This window comes from Gekko japonicus, unplaced genomic scaffold, assembly GCF_001447785.1.
Source record: "Gekko japonicus isolate JY-2015 unplaced genomic scaffold, Gekko_japonicus_V1.1 scaffold324, whole genome shotgun sequence".
NCBI lineage: Eukaryota > Metazoa > Chordata > Lepidosauria > Squamata > Gekkonidae > Gekko > Gekko japonicus.
Genome location: NW_015168056.1, coordinates 115,488 through 137,917, shown reverse-complemented (window position 1 = coordinate 137,917; position 22,430 = coordinate 115,488). Strand labels below are relative to the sequence as shown.

At 50.3% G+C, this 22,430-nt stretch overlaps 1 protein-coding gene across 1 annotated transcript in view; it reads right to left on the bottom strand.

The window, feature by feature from the left end:
• The window catches only part of ST8SIA2 (ST8 alpha-N-acetyl-neuraminide alpha-2,8-sialyltransferase 2), a 67,819-nt gene that overhangs the window by 12,673 nt on the left and 32,716 nt on the right, over positions 1 to 22,430 (bottom strand). Inside the window, exons 2-4 of the mRNA XM_015414492.1 lie at positions 13,092 to 13,154; positions 10,205 to 10,333; positions 4,929 to 5,186 (exon numbers count right to left, since the gene is read on the bottom strand). Of these exons, the coding sequence (XP_015269978.1) occupies positions 4,929 to 5,186; positions 10,205 to 10,333; positions 13,092 to 13,154 (450 nt within the window). The remainder of the gene's footprint in view (positions 1 to 4,928; positions 5,187 to 10,204; positions 10,334 to 13,091; positions 13,155 to 22,430) is intronic.

Here is a 22,430-nt window from a genome sequence, read left to right as displayed (position 1 = left end):
CAAGTTGCTTACACTTCAGTCATTACAGAGTTAAATGTTGTTTGTTAGGAAACAGGATGTTACCTTACATAATGTATTCTACAGCGGGAAGGTTTGTGGGAGTTGCTTACCCTAATGAAGTGAACTGTAACCTTTGTATTGGTCAACTAACAACTTGTTTGAGGAAATGCTTTGATCTAGCATTCATGTATTCACAAGGTTTATGGCTCTTTGTGTGAAGCAGAGAGGAAGCTCTCCTCTAGAAGCCAACACGGTTAGAAAGATGTAGCTGTTCGCATTTGGTACTGAGAGTAACTGCAAATATGTAACCTTTTAATTTTATTTCTTTTATCCAAAGTACCTTAAAAAGGTAAAGGTAAAGGTTCCCTTGCTCGAAAGCCAGTCGAATCCGACTCTAGGGTTGCGATGCTCATCTCCGTTTCAAAGCCGAAGAGCCAGCGCTGTCCAAAGACGTTTCCGTGGTCATGTGGCCGGCATGACTAAACACCCAGGCGCACGGAACGCTGTTACCTCCCCACCGAAGTGGTACCTATTTATCTACTTGCAATTTCTTGCTTTCGAACTGCTAGGTTGGCAGGAGCTGGAACTAGAGACGGGAGCTCACTCCGTCTGGCGGCCCCCGGGTCGCGACCTGCTGAACTACTGACCTTCCACAGCCTGCAGTACAGCGTCTAAACCACTTGAGCCACCGCAGCTCCCATGTTTTAGGAAATATGTTTTATTTTGTTTTGTAGTAAAGATATTTTTCTTTTACTAATGTGGCTCTCGTGTTTGCCATACGACCATCGATCTTGAATCTCAGAATCCCAACAGAATGTGGTGTGGGAAGAGGGGGAAATAAGCCTCTCACTCAGGCCCGCAGCCACAGTGGGGCATCTCCGGGATAGGCCCCCTGACTTTCTGGCAAGGCCCCACAACTCCCCATCCAGCCCAGGGCCCCCAAACAGTGGCAGGTGCGGGGAAGGAGCCAGGTATTCCTTTAATTCAAGTAGCCAGTCCCCCTTAAGAAATTTAAATGCCCCCTGACTTAAAAAATCCTGGCGATGGGCCTGCTCTCACTCTGGGAGGGGCCATGGCTCAGTGGCAGAGCATCTGCTCGGCAGAAGGTTCCAAGTCCAATTCCCGGCCTCTCCAGTTAAAAAAAAGTATCTGGCGGTAGATGAACCTGGAGAGCTGCTGCCGGTCTGAGTAGACAATGCTGATTTTGATGGACCAAGGGTCTGGATTCAGTAGAAGGCAGCTTCTTGCGATCATGTGTGCTGCTTGCCTGACCTGCAACGGGCCCATGGAACAGGGAACCTGAGGGACCGCATTTCCCCACATATTCCCCAAAGAGCACTTCGGTCGGGGTCACAACACCGGCTGCTGACCCTGGGCCCTAAGGAGGCAAGGCTTGCTGCAAAGAGGGCCAGGTCCTTTTCAGTGGCGGCTCCTATCTGGTGGAACAAGCTCCTGGAGGAGATCAGGGCCCTGTGGGACCTTTTGCAGTTCCGCAGGGCCTGTAAGACGGAGCTCTTCCACCAGGCATTCGAGTAGGGGCCGCCACTGCCACTACTACCACTGCTCCATTATAGAGCGATACCGCCGGAGGGCCGGGTGCCCTCTACTAATGGCCCCAGTCCTCCCCTCTGTTATGCAAGATGGTGGGAGTTTTCTGTTCTTGCATCCTGATGAAGTTGATTTTTAATCTCCTTTTATCTATTTTATTATACACGGCTCTTTTTGTAGAAAAAGCCCAGCAGAAACTCATTAGCATAATAGGCCACACCCAACTGCAGGAACTCATTAGCCTATTAGGCCACACCCCTGACAGCACAGCTCATTAGCACAGTAGGCCGCACCCCCATGTTACCAGAAAAGTGGTCATCCAGCCACACCCACCTTTTGCTTGTTATTCTGTTGACCTTGTTTGTTGTCAAAACCCAGGGCCTTTTTTTTGTAGCAGGAACTCCTTTGCATGTTAGGCCACACACCCCTAATATAGCCAATCCTAATGAGTTCCTGCTGTTGGGTGTGGCCTATTATGCTAATGAGTTCCTGCTGGGCGTGGCCAACTCAGGAGCCAGCCGGAACTCCGTTCCTGTGCGTTCCTGCCCAAAAATAGCCCTGATTTTATATACTGTGTGCACCAACACACAGAGCTGACTAGCCGTGAATTTGGGCTTGCTATATAAGCATGTGACACATCATTATATAGAGTCAAGCCATTGGTCCATGTAGCCCAGCACAATCTGTTGCGATTGTTACGAGCCCTTGTAAGATGTCAGACAGAAGAAGATATTGTATAGGATGCTACCAGATCCTGGGGCCTTTTGCATACGATGCAGATGCTCTACCCCTGAGCTTCCCCCATCCAGGGATAGAACTTGGTCCTCTCACTGGCACATAAAATTCCTGTGATGAAGAAGAAGAAGAAGAGATTGGATTTATACCCCGCCCTTCACTCGGAGTCTCAGAGCGGCTTACAAATTCCTTTCCCTCCCCCTCCCCACAACAGACACCCTGAGAGGTAGGTGGGGCTGAGAGAACTCTTTTCAAGAGCTGCCCTTTCAAGGACAGCTCTGACAGAACTATGGCTTGCCCAAGGTCATCCAGCAGCTGCAAGTGGAGGAGTGGGGAATCAAACCCGGTTCTCCCAGATTAGAGTCCGCGCACTTAACCACTACACCAAACTTATGGAAGAAAAGGTTGACTCAAACCACAAAGTAAAATAAAGGCAGATATAGGAAGGTTTTTTTAAAAAACCTGGAAATTGTTTGTTTGCAATACAACGAAGAAGTATTTCCTGAAACTATGCACCATTAACCCATGGGACTCCTTGCTGTGGGATATTGCGATAGCCATTTACATTGCTGGTGAAGTTTGGCAGGGCTTTGGGGAAATCTGTTGGGAAGAAGAAGAAGAAGAAGAAGAAGAAGAAGAAGAAGAAGAAGAAGAAGAAGAAGAAGTGGATTGGGTTCCCCAAAAGCAGGAAAAATCCCACCCCCATTCAGGGGATGGCAATCCTCCTTGCTATTTGCTGCGTCAGGGAGTTGGATGTGCACTGAATGTTTACATGCACAGCTTCCAATGAAAAAGAAGAAGAGGAGGAGGAGGAGGAGATTGGATTTATACCCTGCCCTTTACTTAAGAGTCTCAGAACAGCTTACAAACTCCTTTCCCTTCCCCTCCCCACAACAGACACCCTGTGAGGTAGGTAGGGCTGATAGAGCTCTGAGAGAACTGCTCTTTCAAGAAAAGCTCTGACAGAACTATAGCTTGCCCAAGGTCATCCAGCAGCTGCAAGTGGAGGAGTGGGGAATCAAACCCGGTTCTCCCAGATTAGAGTCCGCGCACTTCACCACTACACCAAACTGGCAAATAAGGAACGGCGGTGTGTGAGAGAGAGCCAAGTTGACACAATGAAGGGATACGAGGGGACTTGTGGATAGTGGCCTGCTGTAAGGATGGAATATACAGGACATGGGAGGAAAGGGAGAAGTTTTGTGCATCTGCCCGTTTCTCTGTTTCCGTGCCACCTTTCCCAAGTTCTCTGGGGCACGTCCAAACTAGCTCCCTTTCTGCCAATTGTTGGGTTGGCTCAAATACCCTTCCTTTGTTGCTGGGTCATTCGGCTCCAGTACATCCCTGCCCTGACAGAAAGGGCTCTCTGTGTGATGAATCGGCACGGAGTGAATTAAGAGGGAGGGGGGGAGAGAGGAAACCCCAGCCTCTCCCACCAATTAACACCGGCTCAATCAACTGGGCAGTCCTCCCCGCCCAAGCCCCGCTGCTGGAAAAAGAGTCCCTCACAATAGGGCTTGGCTTGCGTAGGACAATGTGCTGCTGGATTGAGCTGTGCTGTTTGTTGGAGGAGGACTGGAAGAATCTTTCTTCCCCAAAGGATTTCAACCCACGCCACGCACACCGAGACTCCACTGACCCCTTCTCCTCCCGTGCGGAACAGCAACAGAATTCCCGGCAGGGCTCTTTTTGTAGCAGGAGCTCCTTTGTGTGAGACGGGATGCTGAACTAGATGGACCCCTGGTCTGATCCAGCAGGGCTCTTCTGATGTTCTTCTTAGGGGAAGGCCTCGGCCTCTCTGCCCTGTTGTTGGCCCTCCAGAGGAACTGGTTGTCCACTGTGTGAGACCAGATGCTAGACTAGATGGACCACTGGTCTGATTCAGCAGGGCTCTTCTGATGTTCTATTCAGAGAAAGGCCTCGGCCTCTCTGCCCTGTTGTTGGCCCTCCAGGGGAACTGGTTGGCCCTTGTGTGAGACAGGATGCTGGACTAGGTGGACCGCTACTCTGATCCAGCAAGACTCTTCTGATGTTCTTACAAAGGCCTTGGCCTCTAAGCCCTGTTGCTGGCCCTTCAGAGGAACTGGTTGGCCACCGTGTGAGACAGGATGCTGGACTGGATGGACTATTGGTCTGATCCGGCAGGGCTCTTCTTATGTCCCTGTGTTCAATCTCTGTTTAAACACCTCCAAGGAGGAAGAAACTAATCTTCAGGCAACCAAATCCCACCACTGAATTGCCCTTATTGTGCAGTAAGGTTTGTTTATTTAACCCTTTGGTCTCCAGTGACATCGTTTTATGAAGTGCAATGTTCCCTCTAAGCTGTGGAGTCTCGTGAGCAAAATTTTTACTTTGTGAGCTACTGGCATTAAAGTTGTGAGCAAGCCAGTTGGCTGCTGCATTAATTAGTTTGCTCTGGAGCCATCCTTCCTGAGCTGAGACAAAAATGTGTGAACTGGAGGATAAAAAACTGTGAGCTAGCTCACTCTAACTCAGCTTAGAGGGAACACTGGAAGTCTGCAGTAGTAAACATTAAAGGAAACTTAAAGATGCCCCCAACCCCCAATCAACATTTTTTTAAAAAGTTCACATTGAATTTCCAACACAAGATCGAAGAAGGCCTCTGTCTCCTTCCCGTCCGTTACCTTATCACAAAGTTATGAGCATCGATTTCCTCCCCGCAGGCGCTGTTCAGGAGAATGCCCGAGTTGCCCACAATCGCACACGTCCGGAAGTGCTTGCCCTTCAGGGGCGAGGTCCTGGGCAGGAGTGCGTAGAGGTTTTGGGAAACGTTCATTGTGCTGTCCCGGTCGAAGACGTAGTGGATGATATCCCCGGGCTTCAGAGTCCCTTTCAGCACAGAAATGTCTTTCTCGGCATCCAGAAACTTCAAGATGTGTTTTCTGACAATGAAAAACAAGGACACAAGTCCTAGTTAAAGCGGCCCTGCCTCAGCTCTGATGCGTGTGCTAATTCTGAATCACTGGCAGCTTTTCACTTCTTTGAGACGGGGTCAGCTCTAGATACTTTTTCACCTCAAACATGTGGACAAGGGGGATCCAATAGATGTTGTTTACCTTGACTTCCAGAAAGCTTTTGATAAAGTTCCTCATCAAAGGCTCCTAAGTAAGCTCAATAGTCACGGGATAAAAGGACAAGTCCTTTTGTGGATCAAAAACTGGCTGATTAATAGGAAACAGAGAGTGAGTATAAATGGGCAATTTTCTCAGTGGAGGGTGGTAAGCAGTGGGGTACCGCAGGGATCAGTACTTGGTCTGATGCTTTTTAACTTGTTCATTAATGATTTGGAGTTGGGAGTAAGCAGTGAAGTGGCTAAATTTGCGGATGATACGAAGTTGTTCAGGGTGGTGAGAACGAGGGAGGATTGTGAGGCACTCCAAAGGGATCTGTTGAGGAGGGGCGAGTGGGCGTCAACGTGGCAAATGGGGTTCAATGTGGCCAAGTGCAAGGTGATGCACATTGGAGCCAAAAATCCTAACTATAAATACACGTTGATGGGGTCTGAATTGGCAGAGACTGACCAAGAGAGAGATCTTGAAGTCCTAGTAACTCAATGAAAATGCCTAGACAGTGTGCGACCTGCAATAAAAAAGGCCAACGCTATGCTGGGGATTATTAGGAAGGGAACTGAAAACAAATCAGCCAGTATCATAATGCCCCTGTATAAATCAATGGTGCAACCTCATTTGGAGTACTGTGTACAGTTCTGGTCACCACACCTCAAAAAGGATATTATAGCATTGGAAAAAGTGCAGAAAAGGGCAACTAGAATGATAAAAAGGTTGGAACACTTTCCCTATGAAGAAAGTTTAAAACGCTTGGGGCTCTTTAGCTTGGAGAAAGGACGGCTAAGGGGTGACATGATTGAAAGTTACAAGATTATGCATGGGATAGAGCAGGTCGAGAAAGAAGTACTTTTCTCCCTTTCTGACAGTACAAGAACTCGTGGGCACTCCATGAAATTGCTGAGCAGTCGGGTTAGAATGGATAAAAGGAAGTCCTTCTTCACCCAAAGAATGATGAACACATGGAATTCACGGCCACAGGAGGTGGTGGTGGCTACAAGCATGGACAGCTTCAAGAGGGAATTGGATAAACATATGGAGCAGAGGTCCATCAGTGGTTATTAGCCACAAGGTATAGGTAGGAACTCTCGGTCTGGGGCAAGTGATGCTCTGTATTCTTGGTGCTTGGGAGGGGGGGTCAACAGTGGGAGGGCTTCTAGTGTCTTGGCTCCACTGCTGGACCTCCTGATGGCCCCTGGTATTTCTGGCCACTGTGTGATACAGAGTGTTGGACTGGATGGGCCATTGGCCTGATCCAACACTGGCTTCTCTTATGTTCTTAAGGTACAACCACCACCTCCCAGGCGGAAGCCAATCCCGACAGCAGAAGTTCCCAAAATGGTGCCCGTGGGCCTTTCCTGGCACCCTCGGAGTGTTTTTAGAAAGTGGGAGGGACCAGGTGGGCTTTTTCCCCAGCAGGGTTTCTGATTGGCCACTGGAGAGTTAAAGGTATCCTGTTAAACAGGGCTTTTGCCTGGAATGTTGAAGTGTTACTGTTAGTAAAGGTAAAGGCTTCCCTTGCTCGAAAGCCAGTCGAATTCGACTCTAGGGGGTGGTGCTCATTTCAGTTTCCAAGCCAAAGAGCCAGTGCTGTCCGAATACATTTCCGTGGTCGTGTGGCCGGCACGACTAAACACCAAGGTGCATGGAATGCTGTTACCTTCCCACCGAAGTGGTACCTCTTTATCTACTTGCAGTTTCTTGCTTTCGAACTGCTAGGTTAGCAGGAGCTGGGGCCAGAGACGGGAGCTCACTCCGTCACGAGGCACTCGGGTCTCGAACTGCCGAACTACCGACCTTCCGGTCTGCAGCTCAGTGTCTTAACCACTGAGCCACCGCAGCCCCAACTGTTACTATTAGAGGTATGTATAACCTCAGCTCCTTACAGTGTTGTGGTTGGCGCCACCTCCTGCAGCAGCCATTTTGTATTTGTGCCCACCACCTTGTGTCAGAAGTCCAAAGATGTCCGTAGGCTCAAAAAGGCTGGGGACGCACCCTGACTTGGACAGCCCCGGCAAGTCTGATCTCGTCAGATCTCAGAAGCTAAGCAGGGAGACCTCCAAGGAATACCAGGGCTGTGAGGCAGAGGCAGGCAATAGCAAAGCTACCTCTCTGAAATGTCCTCGCCCCACTAGGGGGTCGCCAGAAGTCACCACGACTTCCAGGCTCACAAACACACCCATACACACAAAATACTTGTCAAAAATAAATAAATGTTTAAGAAGAAGAGGAGGAGGAGATTGGATTTATACCCCGCCCTTCACTCGGAGTCTCAGAGCGGCTTACAATCTCCTTCCCTTCCTCTCCCCACAACAGACACCCTATGAGGTAGGTGGGGCTGAGAGAGCTCTTTCAAGGACTGCTCCTGAGAGAACAGCTCTGACAGAACTTGTGACCAATGTTCCCTCTAAGCTGTGGAGTCTTGTGAGCAAAAATTCGGCTTTGTGAGCTACTGGCATCAAAGTCGTGAGGGAACGATTTGGCTACTGCATAAATTAGTTTGCTCTGAAGCCATCCTTCCTGAGCTAAGACAAAAAATCTGTGAGCTGTAGGCTAAAAAACTGTGAGCTAGCTCACACTAACTCAGCTTAGAGGGAACACTGCTTGTGACTGACCCAAGGTCACCCAGCTGGCTTCAAGTGGAAGAGTGGGGAATCAAACCCAGTTCTCCAGATTAGAGTCCGCTGCTCTTAACCACTACACCAAACTGTAGTGGTTAAAAAGGTTGGGGACCCCTGCCCTGCAGTATTTCCAGAGGAGGGGCTCAGTGCCAGCAGCGGCTCAGTGCCAGCCAATTCCCAGTGGAGTATCGATACCATACCACCCCAAAGTATCCTCACCATACCACCCCATTCAGATGGCTTGAAAGGAGACTCAGCCCGGCTTCCAGCTCTTGGTATGGTACAGAGCTCGGTTAGTGCCAGACTAGGGTCTGGGAGATCCGGCTTCGAATCCTGACTCTTCCATGGAAGCTCTCTGGATGACCTCGTAGAGTTGCCAGCCAGGTGCATTTAGAGAGCAGAGCCCGGGGAAACAGGGGTGCGCGACAAGGTGACACCTCACCTGGAACTGATGTCACTACGGCAGTGACGCTCTAGGAATCCCCCAGATCTCTGTGGCTCTAGGATTCCCCCAAAACTCTATGTTTTTTTTCACAGATTTCTGGGGGGGGGCCCCGAAATCTTAGAGCATCATACTGATACGATGATGTCACTTCCTGGTTTGTGCTGGAAGCAGGGGTTGTTTCGTGGAAAAAGAGCTAGGGGAACTCATTAGCATAACTCATTAGCATATGCCACACCCCCTGATATCACTGGAAGTGTGTCATAAGGCCACACCCCCTGACATCACCGGACGTGTGTCATAAGGCCACACACCCCGCCCCCAGCGGTCCCGGCCGCCACCGCCGGCCTTGCAGCTCCACTGTCGAGCCCCATGAGGGGCCCGGCGGTGGACCTGCAAGGCCAGCGGGAGTGCAAGGAAGCCCCGCGAAGGCCCTCCCTGGCCCCAGGCAGGCAGGGGTGGGGAGAGGCAGGGAGGAAGCAACTTTCCCTCCCTCTTCTCCTGCCTCCTCCTGGCTGAATGAGGGCCAGAAGCGGGGCGGCCGGAAGCAGGGGGCGGGGCTTCGTCATGTGCCCCGCCCGCTACCTCACCGGGGGGAACTGCGATCCCCCGCGATCCCCCCCGAAATGACCTCTGGCTGGAAGTGATGTTGCAGCGTCAGAGCAACACCAATTCCCTCCCCCCATTTCACCCCCATATCTCTCCTAAGCAGTGGCAGCCAACTACACTATGGTCTCCCACCACAGTGTAGCTTTCCTCCCAGGGTTGTTATTGTGAGGATCGAATGGAACATAACGTAAGGACACAAGGGAAGCCATGTTGGATCAGGCCAGTGGCCCATCCAGTCCAACACTCTGTGTCGCAGACTGGCCAAAACCCAGGAGCCATCAGGACGTCCACCTGTGGGGCCAGAACTTCAGAAGCCCTCCCACTGTTACCCCCTAAGCACCAAGAATACAGAGCATCACTGCCCCAGACACAGTGTTCCCTCTATACCTTGTGGCCAATAGCCACTGATGGACTTCTGCTCCATATAGGAACATAAGAGAAGCCATGTTGGATCAGGCCAGTGGCCCATGCAGTCCAACACTCTGTGTCGCAGAGTGGCCAAAACCCAGGGGCCATCAGGAGGTCGACCCATGGGGCCAGAACTCCAGAAGCCCTCCCACTGTTGCTCACCCGCAAGCAACAAGAATACAGAGCATCACTGCTCCAGACTTAAGAGAAGCCATGCTGGATCAGGCCAATGGCCCACCCAGTCCAACACTCTGTGTCACACAGTGGCCACAACCCAGGGGCTATCCTTGCTATTCTACTGGGGAGAAGAACAGAGTATAAATATACGACTATTTAATAGTAAGTTCTGAAATCTTGCCTGGCAAGGCCACCGTGGTTGCCACAGCCTGGGTGTAAGCCACACGGCTCCTGAACCGCTGCCATTCCATTGGGGGGGGGGGTCCCTACCTTCCCCCAGCCCTCAGGGTAACCACCCATCAGGAACCTTCCCAGAAAGGTAAAGGGGCAGGTCCAACCTGGTCCTCTAATTCTCTATTTCTTTGCTTCCCATTTTTCCCCTAAATCCAAAGGCCATGCTGGAGAGGAGCTCGGAACTCACTTCTGAGCGCTCATTTATGGATATCAAGCCAGGCTTGGGGGGGGGGGGAGGAGGGTTTATTGCTTTCTGGACTACTTTCGAAGGATCTGGAGAGAGACAATTTGCCGGCTCCTCTCGGCAGGACTCGGAGTCGCCTCTCTAGGTAATTACCCAGTACCTGATCTTCAAAGAGAGAGTCTGGTTGTGTTTCCATTTGGACGGGCCCAGCTGAACATGGTGCTTAATGCTTTCATTGCTTCTGTCAACAGCAGCTGGAGGCGAAGAGCCATTTATTCCCACTTCAGCTCTGCAGGGGGGAAGAGAGAGAGACGGCAGGGATGGGGGATTTGTCAGAGGCGACCCTGACAGCACCGGCAATCGCTCTGCTACACCAGCTGGTTGGCCGGCTCTTTTAGAGAAGCCGGCTTGCCTGCCGATACCCCAATTAAAAAAGGGAACTACGGCACAAGACCGACAGGTTTTTTAAAAAAACAAGTCCAGGTCCCCCCCAACCCAATTGTCATTCCCCGCACTCAGGCGGCAACTGCGGGAAACTTATTCCCCAAGCACTGGAGGAGCCAGATTTGGATAAGGACTGCACTGAAAAGAAGAACAGGTTTCATCTGACGCTGGTGCCATTTTCCAACCCAGAATGGGCCCTGGGGGCATTATTTGCCCTGCAGTAGATGGCATGTTAAGGTGGCCACCGGGCCGGCCCCAGCGTATTTTGCACCCTAGGCGAGGATCCCTTCTGGCGCCCCCCAGCCCCCATGCACCCACCAATTTTCAAAAATAAATGCATTTTAGGAAGAATGAAAAACACAAATAATCAAGAAACTTCCAGAGTACAGGGCCGGGTTCAGTTTTGCGCCCCTAAGGGCCGTCCCGCTCTAGGCGATCGCCTAGTTCACCTAGTGAGTGAGCCGGCCCTGGGTAGCCAACGACAGGTTGGGAGATTCCTGGAGATTTGGGGGTGGAATTTGGGGAGGGCGGCAATGTTCCCTCTAAGCTGTGGAGTCTTGTGAGCAAAAATTCTACTTTGTGAGCTACTGGCATTAAAGTTGTGAGCAAGCAATTTGGATACTGCATAAATTAGTTTGCTCTGGAGCCATCTTTCCTGAGCTAAGACAAAAATGTGTGAGCTGGAGGCTAAAAAACTGTGAGCTAGCTCACACTAACTCAGCTTAGAGGGAACACTGGAGGGCGGGGTTTGCAGAAGGGAGGGACCTCAGCAGGGTATAATGCCACCGAGTCCGCCCTCCAAAGCAGCCATCTTCTCCAGGGGAACTGATTTCTGTCGTTTGGAGACCAGCTGTCATTCCAGGAGGTCTCCAGGCTCCACCTCTAAGCTGTGGAGTCTTGTGAGCAAAAACTCTACTTGGTGAGCTACTGGCCTTAAAGTTGTGAGTGTGCGATTTGGCTGCTGCACAGATTAGTTTGCTCTGGAGCCCTCCTTCCTGAGCGGAGACAAAAAACTGTGAGCCAGAAGCTAAAAAACTGTGAGCTAGCTCACACTAACTCAGCTTAGAGGGAACACTGTTGGTAACTCTAATGTACATTCAGTAAGGAAAAAATAGTTCCTCGCAGCTGCTATATGACTTTTGAACATGACAACCCCCTTTCCCAGCGCATTAGAATGCACCGCGTCTAGTGTGAGCCCAAGACGTCCGGTTCACATATGCCAGGAAATGGAGACTTGCATGTATGAATGAGCCAACTCACGCTAGCTGCCACAGAGGAAACCAGCTGACTGGTACCCATGGGATTTGAGGCAGTGGAGTCAGTTCACACATTCAACCTCTGCTTACAAAACACTGCACTATGCATGCGTGAGGTGTCCTATGCAAACTCGGATAGGTGAATGCGAGAGTTATGCGCACTCACTTCAGCACATGTAGGAACATTGGGAACAGGCATGTTTTAGAAGTCAATGGAGAAGGAGAGTTGGTTTTATACCCCGCCCTTCGCTACCCAAAGGAGTCTCAGAGCATCTGATAAACTCCTTCCCCTTCCCCTCCCCACAACAGACACCCTGTGAGCAGTGTTCCCTCTGAGTTAGTGTGAGCTAGCTCACAGTTTTCTAGCCTTCGGCTCACACATTCTTGTCTTAGCTCAGGAAGGATGGCTCCAGAGCAAACTAATTTATGCAGTAGCCAAATCGCTTGCTCACAACTTTCATGCCAGTGGCTCACGAAATAGAATTTGTGCTCACAAGACTCCACAGCTTAGAGGGAACATTGCCTGTGAGGTAGGTGGGGCTGAGAGGGGTCTTTTGAGAACTGCTCACGAGAGAACAGCTCTGAAGGAACTTGTGATGGACCCAAAGTCACACCAGCAGCTGCATGTGGAGGAGTGGGAAATCAAGCCCGGTTCTCCCAGATTACAGGCTGCGCTCCTAACCGCTATACCAAACTGGCTGGTGTGTGTGTGTGTGTTTGTGTGTGTGTGTGTGTGTGTGAGAGAGAGAGAGAGAGAGAGAGAGTGTATGTGTGTTCTAAGCATGTCTCCTCATGAGATGGAACCAAGCCTAGAACATCGACTCATGCAAAGATCCATAAGGCAACCTCTTTGAGAGTGGACAGTCCCTCTTCATTTCTGTATAACACTTGACTTAGAAGGGGGACAGAACTGCCCTCCACTGTGGAGGCTGATTGGAGGGGGGCAAGGCTGGAACCTTTACTCATGCAGGGACACGCGAGGCAGCCTCCTCTGCGGAGGGGTGGTTGATGGCTCCTCGGATCCTTCAGTTATTTAATTTCTTTGTTTCTCACAAGACACCACAGTGCGCAGTAAGTAAAACAGGCATTTTCATTCTATAGCTCTCGCCAGTTGCCGCGAGGTGCAGCTTGTCTGTCACTGGCAAATGATTACCACTGCCAAGATCGGAGAGAAAGGCGGAGGGGACGATGATTAAGGAAATCCCAAGCAGAGGTGGAAAGAAACAGATCTATGAGCTAAGTGGAAAGAGCACCATCCCACAAAGAGAGAGGGGGGAGAAGGAGAGAAGCAGATTAATAGCCGCCTTAAAGCCAAAAACAAATGAACACGGAATCTAATTTACAAACCTATTAGATTTGCTATGTAAGCCGTTCACCGCCGATCGGATGGCCCCTCTGCCGCCAGAATTCCTACAAGACAAAGGAAATGCATTATTTATCATCCCGGTGCCTCCTTGCAATGCTGCGGTGCTCAACAGTCAAGGCGATCCGTTCCCAGCTGCAGGCTACAGAAGTTCGGACGGAAATGCCCCTTCCAGGGTCTGGAGACAATTCTCTTTTTCTCCTACCCTTCAAAGCCCCCGGTAAACCTCTCTGATGACAGTGTAGTTGATATATTTCTTTATATGACAACGGTAACCTGGGATCAATATCAGATGGAAATCCAAGTCTATTAAGCCACAACCGGCTTTTATGAACCGTGACCTCTGCCAAAATCATGCTGGGAATTACAGTTCTGCTCTGAGGGCTCTGGGAATGTGGTTGGGGACAGTGTTCCCTCTAAGCTGAGTTGGTGTGAGCTAGCTCACAGTTTTTCAGCCTCCGGCTCACACATTTTTGTCTCCGCTCAGGAAGGAGGGCACCAGAGCAAACTCATTATGCAGCAGCCAAGTCACAGCTTTTATGCCAGTAGCTCACAAAGTAGAATTTTTGCTCAAAAGCCTCCACAGCTTAGAGGGAACATTGGTTGGGAATCAGAAATTCCTTAACAGATGGGCTAGATTTCAGTCCAGTAGCACCAGGCCTGTAGCTAGGGTTCCCCCCCGGGGGGGGGGCTTAATTTTTTTTAAAGGGGGCTTGGGTCTAACATCTTTTTAAAAAATGTTTTTAAAAGGCAAAAAAAGAAGAGAGAGGCGGTTCTCAGGGGGAAATCTTGTGGGGTTGTCCCTTTAAGAAAGGGGGCGGAGCCCCAAATAGCCCCCATCATAGCTAGGGGCCAGAGAAACACCAGAAAGACCTCCAAGATGTTCGAGGTCTAAGCGAAGTCAAAGCTTATACCCAGGAAATCTTGTTGGTCGCTATGGAGAAATGCATCTTTCTTTGGTGGTTTGACAAAACCTTCACCTTGAGGATTTTTTTTAAAAAACAACAACAATTCTTGCTCTTGGCAGAGAGAGAAAAGGCAAGAGAGAGGGAAATCAATTCGATTCCTTTCCAACCTCACCTCCGCCATCTTTTTAGAAATGCTGATAGGTATATCAAGAGACAACGGGACGGTCAAGTCCCCCCCCCTGCTCCAGCTGGACAGGTGATATCTACCAGGGAACAGAGATTTGGAGGACTTATTTATATATTCAACTTGTAGACCGTCCTCCCCTGCAAGCAGGGCTGGAGGAGGAGGAGGAGATTGGATTTATACCCTGCCCTTCACTACTCGAAGGAGTCTCAGAGCAGCTGACAATCTCCTTTCCCTTCCCCTCCCCAGAACAGACACCCTGTGAGGCAGGTGGGGCTGAGAGAGCTCTTTCGAGGACTGCTCTTGAGAGAACAGCTCTGAAATAACTTGAGACTGACTCAAGGTCACACCAGCAGCTGCATGCGGAGGAGTGGGGAATCAAAACCCGGTTCTCCCAGATTAGAGTCCACGCTCCTATTACACCAAAGTAGCATACACACCGACGCACACACAAAAATGCAAAAAAATGCCCCCCAAAAGCAATAAGCTGCGGTGGCTCAATTGGTTAAGACGCTGAACTGCAGGCTGCGGAAGGTCAGTAGTTCAGCAGTTCGAGACCCGAGTGTGCCGCATGACGGAGTGAGCTCCCGTCTCTAGTTCCAGCTCCTGCCAACCTAGCAGTTCGAAAGCAAACAATTGCAAGTAGATCAATAGGTACCACTTCGGTGGGAAGGGAACAGCATTCCGTGCGCCTTGGTGGTTAGTCATGCCGGCCACATGACCACGGAAATGTCTTCGGGCAGCGCTGGCTCTTCGGCTTGGAAACGGAGATGAGCGCCGCAACCCTAGAGTCGGATTCGACTGGCTTTCGATCAAGGGAACCTTTACCTTTACCTTACGGTAACTAGATGCTGGGCTGCGGGAGACACAGAGGCAAGGCCTCAGAACCGAGAAAGGAGGCTGGGAGCCCTGGCCCTCTAAGTGGGCAATTCCTACGAAGGCCAGGTGGCGGCAGTGATTGAAGGGAGAGAGAGAGAAGCCCCTCCAGGTGTTGGGTGGGTGTCATGTGCCAGGCGGGACCTTGTGCAGCCATGGGGGCCCAGACACTTTGGAGGGCGCAGGGGAACAGGGCCTGCAGGTCTGAGTAGGACTGTTCCGCCCGTCTCTAAGATGCTACGGATTAACAGATTAGGAGATCAGAAAGAACCAGGGCTATTTTTGGGCAGGAACGCACAGGAACGGAGTTCCAGCTGGCTCCCAAGTTGGCCACGCCCAGCAGGAACTCATTAGCATAATAGGCCACACCCAACAGCAGAAACTCTTTAGGATTGGCTACATTAGGGGTGTGTGGCCTATCATGCAAAGGAGTATCTGCTACAAAAAAAGCCCTGGGTTTTGACAACAAACAAGGTAAACAGAATAAGAAGGGAAAGGTGGGTGTGGCTGGATGACCACACTTCTGGTAACATGTGGGTGCGGCCTAATGTGCTAATGAGCTGTGCTGTCAGGGATGTGGCCTAATATGCTAATGAGTTTTGCTGTTGGGTGTGGCCTATTATGCTAATGAGTTCCTGCTGGGCTTTTTCTACAAAAAGAGCCCTGGAAAGAACGTATCAGCTTGGATCCAGAGATGCACAAGCGGAAGCAGAAAGGGACTTGCGGCAGTTCTGCATGCACAATATCTCATGCACGCCTAGCATGCCCCTCCCTATGTGCCGCTGTGCCAGTGCTTGGATGGGAGTGCACCAAGGAAGACGGGGGCAGCCAGGCAGAGGAGGCAAATGGCCCCTGCTCATCTCTTGCCTTGCAAACCCCATGAGGTGGGAATTCGTGGGGTCGCCATGAGTCAGTTGCCTTCAGCGGCACATTTTTTTATTTTATTTTTTTACAAAGAGCTCTAGCCAAGCAGAAACGCTACACTGGATCCAACCCCATAGTGGGTTAGATTAATGATCCATCTAGTTCTTCTACCCTGTTTCAGACCATGGCCAACTAGATATTCGTGGAAGGACTACAAAGCAGGAGGAAAAGGCCAAAGTTCTCCCCACAGTCACAGGCCCATAGCTACGGCGGGATTTTGGGGGGCTCTGCCCCCAAAGGCAAAACCCCAGAAGAATTTCTCCTGTAAATGCTTTTTTTCAATCATTTAGAAACATTTTTTAAAAGGAATGTGCTCCTTTAAGCAGAGTGGGGTGCTGCGGTTGACTAATTCCCGCACTGAGCAAGGGGGTTGGAGTAGGTGACCTCTATGATCCCTTCTAACTGTGTCAAGAAGCTGGTCTCCTTTAAGAGAGTTTTTCTGCCCAAGTGTTCACTTTCTTGACTCTAGAAGTCATCACCCCCACCTGCCGGCTTGTTCTCAGAACTGTTGCTTAGGCTGGCAGAAGTGATGAACTTGCAGCAGTAGAGATCTATCTACCCTGGTCACAGCTTTCTAGGGGCTAAATGGCTATTGCTTTCTGCACTGAGAACTTCAGCCCCACCAGAAAAAAAATCTGTCCCATAAACCACAAAATCCTGGCATCAGGCGTGTATAGCCCCCCCCCCTCCCACTGTTATTTCAACAGTCAATGCTTCGGAAAAATGGAGGCTTCATTTAGTCCCCATGCCTAACACCTATTGGTAGACCTACTGACGAACCCTCTTTCAAAACCATCTAAACCAGGGGTGGCAAACATGCGGCCCAGGGGGCTGGATCAGGCCCCCGGAGGGCTTCTATCAGGCCCACAGTGGAACTGGCTGTCTTCTGCTTCTTCTTCCAGTTCTGCTGCTGCTGCGTCATCGCAGTTTTGCAGCTTACAGATTCACACCTGAACGGCATACTCAAGATTGCAACAGCACAGACATTTTGATGCAATAATTCAGAGCCAAGAGGTGTCTGTTATCAGACACTGTTTAAATAAACAAAATATTGCAAGAGTGCTGATGTTTTAAGCATGTTTTTATTTTAAGTAAAAAGAAAACAAACTTTGTGTTTGTATCCTTTATAAGGTTTATATCTCCGCTACACCTGACACTACATTTTATGACACACATGGCCCGGCCCAACATGGTCCCATTTATGTCAGTTCCGGCCCTCATAACAAATGAGTTTGACACCCCTGACCTAAAACTGTGGTGGTGAATTTCTGGGTTCCTCACCCCATGGCTGAGTTTGCATTGTCTACATTTGCACAGATATATTCTTCTCTGCAAGGAAAGTGGGAAGCCCCCACATTTAAGGAATACAGGTCCATAGGACCTCCTGCTCCTTCTGAATGCGACTCCAGGCATTCCTTTCTTTCTCTGGATGCAAGGAAAGGAGGAAACGAGGGGAAGCTGTGGCATCAATCGGGACATCCCATCCCCAGCCACTGGGCAAGGCAGAACCAAGCCCCAGTTCCAAATGGCACCATGTCGCGATCCCCATCCAGGGCTCTTTTTATAGAAAAAGCCCAGCAGGAACTCATTAGCATAATAGGCCACACCCAACAACAGAAACTCATTAGCATATCCAACCACACCCATGAGAGCATAGCTCATTAGCATTTTAGGCCACACCCCATGTTACCAGAAGTGTGGTCATCCAGCCACACCCACCTTTTGCTTCTTGTTCTGTTGACCTTGTGTGTTGTCAAAACCCAGGGCTTTTGTTGTAGCAGGTCCCCTTTGCATGTTAGGCCACACACCCCTAATGTAGCCAATTCCAATGAGTTCCTGCTATTGGGTATGGCCTATTATGCTAATGAGTTCCTGCTGGGTGTGGCCAACTTGGGAGCCAGCCGGAACTCCATTCCTGTGCGTTCCTGCCCAAAAATAGCCCTGCCCATCCCATATACCGGGAAAGAGGGGGGAGGGAGAGGGGCTTCCAGGCAGGAGGAGGCTTTCACAGCTGCCACAAGGGGCGATTCTGCATCTAGCATTTGCTCCACACTTTCTCAACTGGGAGGGAAAAGTGCAGCTCAAAACCACATTCAAATACTTCAGGGGCCACGCTGTACTGACTGCAAAGTCACCCCTGAACAGCCATAAAGTGACCATATATCTATGCAGAGGATACCATAAAACCCAATGATCAAAGGAAGAGAAAGCGACAGGGAGTGGGGAGGCTACCGTAAAACCCGAAGATCCAAGGAAGTGAAGGCAGCATGCAATGCAGAGGGGAATTTCTGTTCCGATGTGGGCTTCGTAAAACAACGGAGGGAAAAGCCAATGCAGAGTCAGCCAAGGAAAGCAGAAGGAGAACTTGGGGCTCAGCCGCAGCAGACAGATGCGTTCTAGGGCTGCCAGGTCTGGGTTGGAAAATACCTGGAGACTTTGGGGGTGGATCCAGGAGAGGGCGGGGTTTGGGGAGGGGAGGGGCCTCCGCATGGTCCAGTGCCACAGAGTCCACCCTCCAAAGCAGCCATTTCCTCCAAGGGAGCTGATCTCTGTCAGCTGGAGGTCAGTTGTAAAAGCGGGAGATCTCCAGGCCCCACCTGGAGGCTGGCAACCCCAATGTGTTCCCACCTGCTCTTTTACCACTTGCTGCTGCCCTAGCCGGGATGTATTTTTCAGACCCTGTTGGGATACGTGAGCAAGTTCCTTCCCTGATATCACGAAAGAATTAACACGTTGTTGTGTAATCTAATTGCCTCATGAGTTTGCTTAGGGCCAGCGGAACGGTCTGCACGCATTACCCACCAGAATGAGTTCCTACTGGAACTGGCTATTGACTAATCAATAGATCTGAGGATGTCCGGGGTGGGGCGGAGGCTTAGAAAAGTTTTACTGCCTTTGTTCATCACATGTTCAGTTGCTGAGTTCTGTGCATTAATTCTTAGATTGAGGGAATCGCATTTTAAAAGTTAAGAACATAAGATGTTGGATCAGGCCAAAGGCCCATCCAGCCCAACACTCTGTATCACACAGTGGCCAGAAATACCAGGTGCCATCAGGAGGTCCACCAGTGGGGCCAGGACATTAGAAGCCCTCCCACTGTTGACCCCCCCCCCCAAGCACCAAGAAGACAGAGCATCACTTGCCCCAGAGCCCCTATCTATACCTTGTGGCTAATAGCCACTGATGGACCTCTGCTCCATATGCTTATGGAAATTAAGTTTTTAAATTCAGATTTCTATTTGTTGTATTCAGATTTCTATTTGTTGTATTTTGTATATTATGACTGTTTTATGCTTACTGTGTACGTTGGTCTCAAGACTGCAATAATAAACTACTGCCTTTGTTCTAACTCTTGCCTAGGAGGTAAAAGCTGCAGAGACAAGATGTAGATTAGAAAAGTGTCAGCAAGCTGCCATGGTGTTCTGTGTTGCTGGTACCTCTGTACAGTTGCTACCCCACCCCCCCTGCCTGTGCGCTATTATTTTACTCTGCTGTAATGCCTAAGCCAAACAACTGGAGGATGTATTGGGGGAGTTCGCTTCACTGCCAGCTTGTTGCTTTTAGAGCCTGGGAACTGCACCTGTGTTATGTCTGGGGATAGCCTGGTTCTCAGGGAATGAGCGCGAAACCGTTTCCGTTCACCCGCCAGCGGGAAAGTGACCCATTGGTTCTGTACCTGTTTCAAATCCCTTTATTATGCTTGCTCTAACCGTTTGTAGTCAGTTCGAACAAAGAACGCGTTTGAGTGTCTTTCCAACGCTTTGAAATAAATTTTGCTTTTCTTGAAAACGTGGATTTATTCTCGATGCTTGGGGATCCAACAAAAAGCTACACAGGATATTCATTGTTTTCGATCTCCCAGGTCCCTTTCCATAAGTAATTTAGTAAACTTTACTTTTAAAGCTGATACACGCGTGTGCTGCGCGCTTCTGTTGCTCCGCTACCTTAAATAATCCAACAGACCCCCCATCGGGAAACATTTGCTGAGCTTTCTCACCCTTTTCACCCTTTTTATCATTGGCATTCCTTCTCAGCATTAAGCCTCCTAAATGAGCTCTAATAAATAGGGTGGCAGGAAGTGCCGTGAAGTCATAGCCAACTTACGGTGAGCCTGTAGGGTTTTCAAGGCAAGAGACAAATAGAGTTGGTTTGCCATTGCCTGGGTCCGTGTTGCAACCCTGGACTTCCTTGGTGGTCTCCCTTGCAGGAACTAAAGGTAAAGGGTTCCCTTGCTCAAAAGCCAGTCGAATCCAACTCTAGGGGGCGGTGCTCATCTCCGTTTCCAAGCCGAAGAGCCAGCGCTGTCCCAAGACTTCTCCGTGGTCATGTGGCCGGCATGACCAGAGGTAATTTCCTGCTGGAGCGCCCCAGAGCAGCGCTCCTGCAGTAAGGAGCCCAGTCCCCCCGCCCATGGAGAAACACAGTGGGGGGGGGGGTTTAAATGCCCTGGGTTCCCTGCCCACGGCAGGCTGGCTGGAGACGGGATGGGCAGGGAGGCAGACATGCCTGGGTTCCCTGCCCGATCATCTCCAGGTGCCCCCGCGGTGGGTTGGCTGGAGACAGGAAGGACAGGGACGCAGACATGCCTGCCTTTCCCCCTGAGCCTCTCCGCTTTTGCGGAGAGACTGGGGGTGGGTGGGGATTTAAACTCATTTGCATATGCCTCTTAACTCATTTTAAACATGACTGCCCTTTGTCAGGGGGTGTGGCATATGCAGATGAGTTATGCAAATGAGCCCCTGCACCTCTTTTTCTAGGAGAAGAAGAAGAAGAAGAAGAAGAGATTGGATTTATACCCCGCCCTTCACTACCCAAAGGTGTCTCAGAGCGGCTTACAAACTCCTTTCCCTCCCCCTCCCCACAACAGACACCCTGTGAGGTAGGTGGGGCTGAGAGAACTCTTGACAGAAACTGCTCTTTTTCAAGAACAGCTGTGCCAGAGCTATGGCTTGCCCAAGGTCATCCAGACAGGTGCAAGTGGAGGAGTGAGGAATCAAACCCGGTTCTCCCAGATTAGAGTCCACGCACTTAACCACTACACCAAACTGGGCCGCAAACTGGGAAATGACCCCTGGGCCGCATGACTAAACGCCAAGGCTCACGGAACGCTGTTACCATCTGACCGAAGCAGTACCTATTTCTCTACTTACAATTTCTTGCTTTCGGACCGCTAGGTTGGCAGGAGCTGGAACTAGAGATGGGAGCTCACTCCGTCATGCGGCACTCGGGTCTCGAACTGCTGAACTACCGACCTTCCGGTCTGCAGCTTGGCGTCTTAACCTCTGAGCCACCGTGGCCCATGCAAGAACTAAGCAGGGTCAAACCTGCCTAGCTTCCAAAACCTGAAGGAATCGGGATAGCCTGAGCCACCCAGATCTGGACCGTAACCATGTAGCTTTGGTAAAACCCTGCATCCTTCTGTGATACCCCGTCACAGTTACTAGAGCCAAGGTGATAAAAAGCAGGTGTGTGATTCAGCTAGCATGACGATTGAACAATGTGTGGTGGTTAGGGGGGGAATAAAAGGGAACAGACTCCCTTTGACTTGAACAATTAAAATCACTCCCTTTCCGGGCTGCCTAAAACCCGATTTTAATTTTATGTGCTTCAGTTATAGCTTCCCTTATACAAAATACAGAAAATAATTCAATCAGATGGCTTAAGGTTCAAAATCAACAACGCAACAGGGCAGCGGCGGACCTACATTTTGGGGATCCTGAAGCTTGAACTGTTATGGGGGCCCCTTCTCAACCAGCAACGACTGGACAACATCCAACAAGGTCCAAAGAGCCTTGCGGCCCTTGCAAGGACCATATGAAATGGGTATTAGAGCATATTCTAAGGTCAATATTAAGCACTTTAACACATTGGCTTATGACTCTGTCACTAAAATAGCCTTATTTTAATAACAAGCACTTAAAAAAAAAACTCCATCAATTTTGTTGAAAAATCCACTCATTTTGACTTCCGGTCTGGCTCCCGCGAAAGGTGGACGCATCCTTGGGTCGCTCCCGAGGAGCGTCTCGCCCGCCCGCGGTGGAGGAGGGAATCCGCGCGAGCGGAGACCCGAACGAGCCCCTCAGGATGTGAGGAGCTCGGATCCGGGGCGCTTTAGGGCGCTCGAGGGGGGAGTCTCGCTCTCAGCCGAGAGGTGGGAGACGGGGCGCCCGCCATGCCCTGCCCCTTTGGACCTTGCTGCGTGAGCGATCCCGTTTTATGGGGTTTAGCGGAGCCACCAGACGTCACCGAGTGATAAAGCGATCATCCGAAAAAGTTGAAAAAGAAAAGATCGGCCTAACTGTGAGTTGTCAAAATGCAAAGAAAAAGATCTAAAACCGCTTCCCCCCCACCCAGCGAAAAAGGCGAGGAGGTTAACCCTCTAACTGCATAAGCGAAAAAGAAAAGGAGGGGGGGAATGGACTGAGCGAACA